This window comes from Tenrec ecaudatus, chromosome 13 (genome assembly GCF_050624435.1).
Source record: "Tenrec ecaudatus isolate mTenEca1 chromosome 13, mTenEca1.hap1, whole genome shotgun sequence".
NCBI lineage: Eukaryota > Metazoa > Chordata > Mammalia > Afrosoricida > Tenrecidae > Tenrec > Tenrec ecaudatus.
Genome location: NC_134542.1, coordinates 33,122,216 through 33,127,114, shown reverse-complemented (window position 1 = coordinate 33,127,114; position 4,899 = coordinate 33,122,216). Strand labels below are relative to the sequence as shown.

General features: G+C 45.5%; 1 protein-coding gene across 1 annotated transcript; it reads left to right on the top strand.

The window, feature by feature from the left end:
- The first annotated feature begins 296 nt into the window (after positions 1 to 296).
- LOC142424261 (small ribosomal subunit protein eS27-like) lies at positions 297 to 561 on the top strand. The gene has a single exon (XM_075529385.1). The coding sequence runs from the start codon at positions 297 to 299 to the stop codon at positions 549 to 551; it is 255 nt and encodes an 84-aa protein (XP_075385500.1). The 3' UTR covers positions 552 to 561.
- Positions 562 to 4,899: the final 4,338 nt, after the last annotated feature.

The following is a 4,899-nucleotide window of genomic DNA, read 5'->3' as shown; positions in this document are numbered from 1 at the left end:
TCTGAAAAATGGCGAAAACACATTAAATGGGGGAAGAGATAACCTTTTAACACATGGTGCTAGAAACACTGGATCATCACCTGCAAAAGAATGAAACGGGACCCATAGCTCACACCACATACAAAAACAAACTCAAAATTGATCAAAGTCCTAAAGATAATCTACACAATTATAAAGACCATCAGTCAAAAATCAGGGACAAAGTTAAGGACCCTAACACATGACATAAACACATTATCAAACATAATGAAAAATGTCCACACACCCTTTCCAGCGCTGACGACCGCTCGGCAATCATGCCTCTCACAAAGGATCTCCTTCACCCCTCTCCCGAAGAGGAGAAGAGAAAACACAAGAAGAAGCGCCTGGTGCAGAGCCCCAATTCCTACTTCATGGATGTCAATTGCCCAGGCTGCTATAAAATCACCACGGTCTTCAGCCATGCACAAACAGTAGTTTTGTGTGTTGGCTGCTCTACTGTCCTCTGTCAGCCTACAGGAGGAAAAGCAAGGCTCACAGAAGGATGCTCCTTCAGACGGAAGCAGCACTAAAATGCCCGGAGACGAGATGAGTGGGAAGCCATTCTAATAAACCCATTTTGGATTAAAAAAAAATGTCCACACTGTAGAAGACAAACCAAGGAACTGGAAACTACTAAACAACAGCATTTGTGAGCATCAGAAGACTTCATCAGAAGAGTCAAGAGAGAACCTAATATTGGGGAGGAAATATTCAGTATAACACATCAAATAAAGGGCTAATCTCTAAAATCTATAGAAAACTATATCTTAACAAGAAAAATACAAATAAACCACTCCAAAAATGGACACAAAACATGAGCAGACAATTTACCAATAATAACATCCAGGTGGTCAACAACCATAGGAAAAGAATTGTCACATTCACAATAAGAAAAATGCAAATTAAAACAGCAATGAGAAGCCACTTCACGGTGAACAAGCGGCCATCTAGCTCAGAAGCAAATAAGCCCACATGGAAGAAGCACACCGGCCAGTGCGATCACGAGGTGCCCAAGGGACCAGGTATAAGGCATCATGCAAAAAAAAAAAAGATATAAGTGTGTGTATGTATGTGTATATATGTGTATATATATATCATATTAAATGAAGGGGGAAGTGCAGAGTGGAGACCCAAGGCCCAAGTGTCGGCCAATGGAGATCCCCTCATAGAGGGGTTTAGGAGAGGAGATGGGTTAATTAGGGTGTGAGGTAGTATCGATGAAGAACACAGCTTTCCCCCAGATCCTGGATGCTTCCTCCCCCCAACTACCATGATCCGAATTCTACCTTGCAGGGCTGGATAGGACAGAGGCTGTACACTGGTACATATGAGGGCTGGAGGTACAGGGAATCCAGGGTGGACGATACCTTCAGGACCAAGGGTGTGAGGGACGATGCTGGGAGAGTGGAGGGTGAGTGGGTTGGAAAGGGGGAACTGATTACAAGGATCCACATGTGACCTCTTCCCTGGGAGAGGGACAGCAGAGAAGGGGGGAAGGGAGACTTCGGATAGGGCAAGATATGACAAAATAACGATGTATAAATTACCAAGGGCACATGAGGGAGGGGGGAATAGGGAGGGAGGGGAAAAAAAAGAGGACCTGATGCAAGGGGCTTAAGTGGAGAGCAAATGCCTTGAGAATGATTGGGGCAGGAAATGTATGGATGTGCTTTATACAATTGATGTATGTACATGTATGGATTGTGGTAAGAGTTGTATGAGTCCCTAATAAAATATAAAAGAAGAAAAGAGAAAAAAATGATTAGGGCAAAGACTGTACAGATGTGCTTTATACAATTGATGTATGTATATGTATGAACTGTGAAAAGAATTGTATGAGCCCCAATAAATTGTTAAAAATAAATAAATAAATAAATTTTTATAAAGGAAGAAAAAAAAAGAAGCCACTTCACATCAATACTCTTAGCAAAATTCAACAAGCAGAAAATAGCAAATGCTGGAGAGGATGTGGAGAGATGGGAATGCTTTCCCCTTCCTGGTGGGACTGTATGGTTGCACAAACACAATGGAAGTCAGGGTGGCACTTCCTTAAGCCGGTGCAGATACAGGTACCTGTGATCCAATCATCGCTTTGCTGGATATATACCCTATGGAAACAAAGAATGCAAACAAACATACCCACACCTATGTTTATTACAGCAATTTCCATAGTAGCACAAACACGGAAACAACCAAAAGCCCTATTCTAGAGGAACATCAAAATTCTATTCCATATGATAGAATATCACACATCAATAAAAAAACGATGACAGCTCTCAACACTGCAAGACGTGGACAAAACTAGATAACATTCTACTTAGCAAACTTAGTCAATCTTGTAAAGATAAATATTTAACAACACTATTATTATAAGGGGGAAAAAACAAAGAAAAAGATTCATGGCTTACCCACCAAAAGACAAGACTTTGATGGTGACCAGGAGGCCAGGGACAGGGGTGAGGACAGGGGAAAAGGAGGGCAAGGATATTGAGGCGGGAGGGGTGGAGGATGGGTGGGGGAGAAAGAGGACCACATATATGGGGGGTTTCACAGCGTATTGTTGAGTTCGTTTCTTGAGATGGGCTGTGTAAATGTATATAGTGTGTTTCTTTAAAAAAGATAAATCCCTCTAGATTCTTTATCCCTTGCATCTAAATAGTTGTCTGAATGGCTAAAAAATAAATAAATAAAGGCGGAGGAAAAGTAAACTAGACAAGGACTTGAAGTCTTTAGTGACAAACAAGCTCATCTCAAACAAACTAACAAGTGAGGGTGGTAAGACTTCCTCTCATGGATTTTGGACCTGTGATTAGGAGAGACCAGGTCTCGCAAAAAGACCTGATGCTTAGCTTGGTGAGAAGATTCGAGAAAGGAGGAAGACCATGAATGAGATGGTTTGATGCAGGGTCGCAATGGGTCACGCCAGCAACAGTTGTAAGGCTGGCATGGTGTGCCCAGGGTCACGGTGAAACAGAACCAACTCGATGGTACGATTTACACCGCGCGTGCGTGAGCACACACACACACACACACACACAGTTGGAGGGACGGGGAATGACACATTTCAACAGTGCCTTTGACAACCTCCGATGATATACAAATTCCTTTTCCATCCCCTGAGCCTGTGCACATGCATGAGGTTCCTCGGGTGCCTGTTGGTGTGTGCGTTCTGCTTTCGGCTTGTCTGTTCATTTTGCCCGCTCTGCACCAGGTAAGGGAGAAAGCCATTTCGGTTCCACCATCAAAGGCAGCCCGGTGCAGGAGGCCACCAACAGCAGCTGGCCTGGCCTTCCTCACCAGCCCTGCCACATGGGCTCCTCTCTTCTAGAAGTAGAGCTATCTCTTTATATCTCTCAGGACCTTTCTGCTGCCCAGAAGATGCCTAGAACAGATGCGCTTTTCCAAAGACGTCTGTCCACATGGGCTTCTCCTACGGTTGGTTGCACCGTTTCTTATTGCGATCGCACGTTCTCGCACTGATGTTGAAGCCCACGTATAGTTCATGGACCTAGCACGGGGAGGGCTGTCACTAACGATGCCTTCGCAGCAGGCCCCAAAGTCTGTCTCCAGCTGCTTAAAGAACTGCAGCCACAACTCTGCTTAACCGACCCAGCGGCACCTACTGCGGCCAATGCAGAGCCCATGCGTCCTGAGATTCACAGAACACTCCAGAAAAGACCTGGTGGCTAGCCCAGCTCCAGACCATAGTGCCGTTCAGGTATGCAGCTGTCTTGCTTCCCACCCGGAAAAGTCATGACCTTTGGCCCTCTCTCTGTTTGCATTCCTGCCCCTGAGCCTAATCCTGCCGCTTTGGGACAAAAGGTGCTGACCTAAAAATGGCCAGGCTCATTCTTCTAAAGTATGGACAACCGTGTAGAATTATGTAAAGCCAACCACCTTGTGAAAGGACACCCTTGGACAAAGGGCTGTTGATATAAACGTCAAGCGAACTCACACTTCATAGAACCACAAGCCCTTTCACCGTAGAGAGGAAGAGACAAGAAAGCCAGAGAATCCAGTAACCTTGCTTGAGCTGGGAGGTAAGCACCGGCACCAGACTTCTTCGCCCTTGAAGCAGCGCTTTCTGCCCCACCAACCACGCTCTTTGAGCGAAACACACCGTTTTTGCTTTCCTTCTTCCAAAGACAGAACACCCGCAAGAAGTTGCTTTTACAGAATTGTAAGTGATGATTGATGGCATCTTGTCCTCAAACAGAATTTTGTTTATTTCACTTGGTTATTTTCAGAACCAGTGGAAATCACACTCAGTGCTTCTCCCATCCCAGTAGTCCCCGTTGCTGCTATCTGGACAGAACTGCCTCACCAGCAACCTACAACTCATCACTCAGGAACATCGGCCTCACTCTCCAAGGATGGCCGGGTGAGGTCTGCCCTGTCTCGCTCCTAATTCTATGCGCACAGACATGCCCAAAGAAGAGCTATCTCTTTCTCTGTTTCCAGCACCATCCCAAGCAACTCATGGCACAACAGAACTAAACACTGCCCAGCCCTGAGCCATCTTCCCAGGGGGTCTTATCCTTGAGCCCATTGCTGCAGCCACGCTGTCAATCCATCTCCCTGAGGGTCTTCCCCTCCTTGACTGCCCCTTGGCTTTACCAAACATATGTCCTTCTCCAGAGACTGGTCTCTCCTGGCGATATGCCCAAAGGATGTAAGACAAAGACTCACCTTCCTTGCCTCTAAGGAACACTCTGGCCAGACTTCTTCCAAGTCAAATTGGTCATCCTTTGAGCAGTCCATGGTATTTCCAATGGTCTTCTCCAGCACCACAATTCAAACTCATTGATTCTTCTTCAGTCTTCTTTATTCAATGTCCAACCAGTAGCTTACTAAATGCTACCAGAGGGACAGCATGTG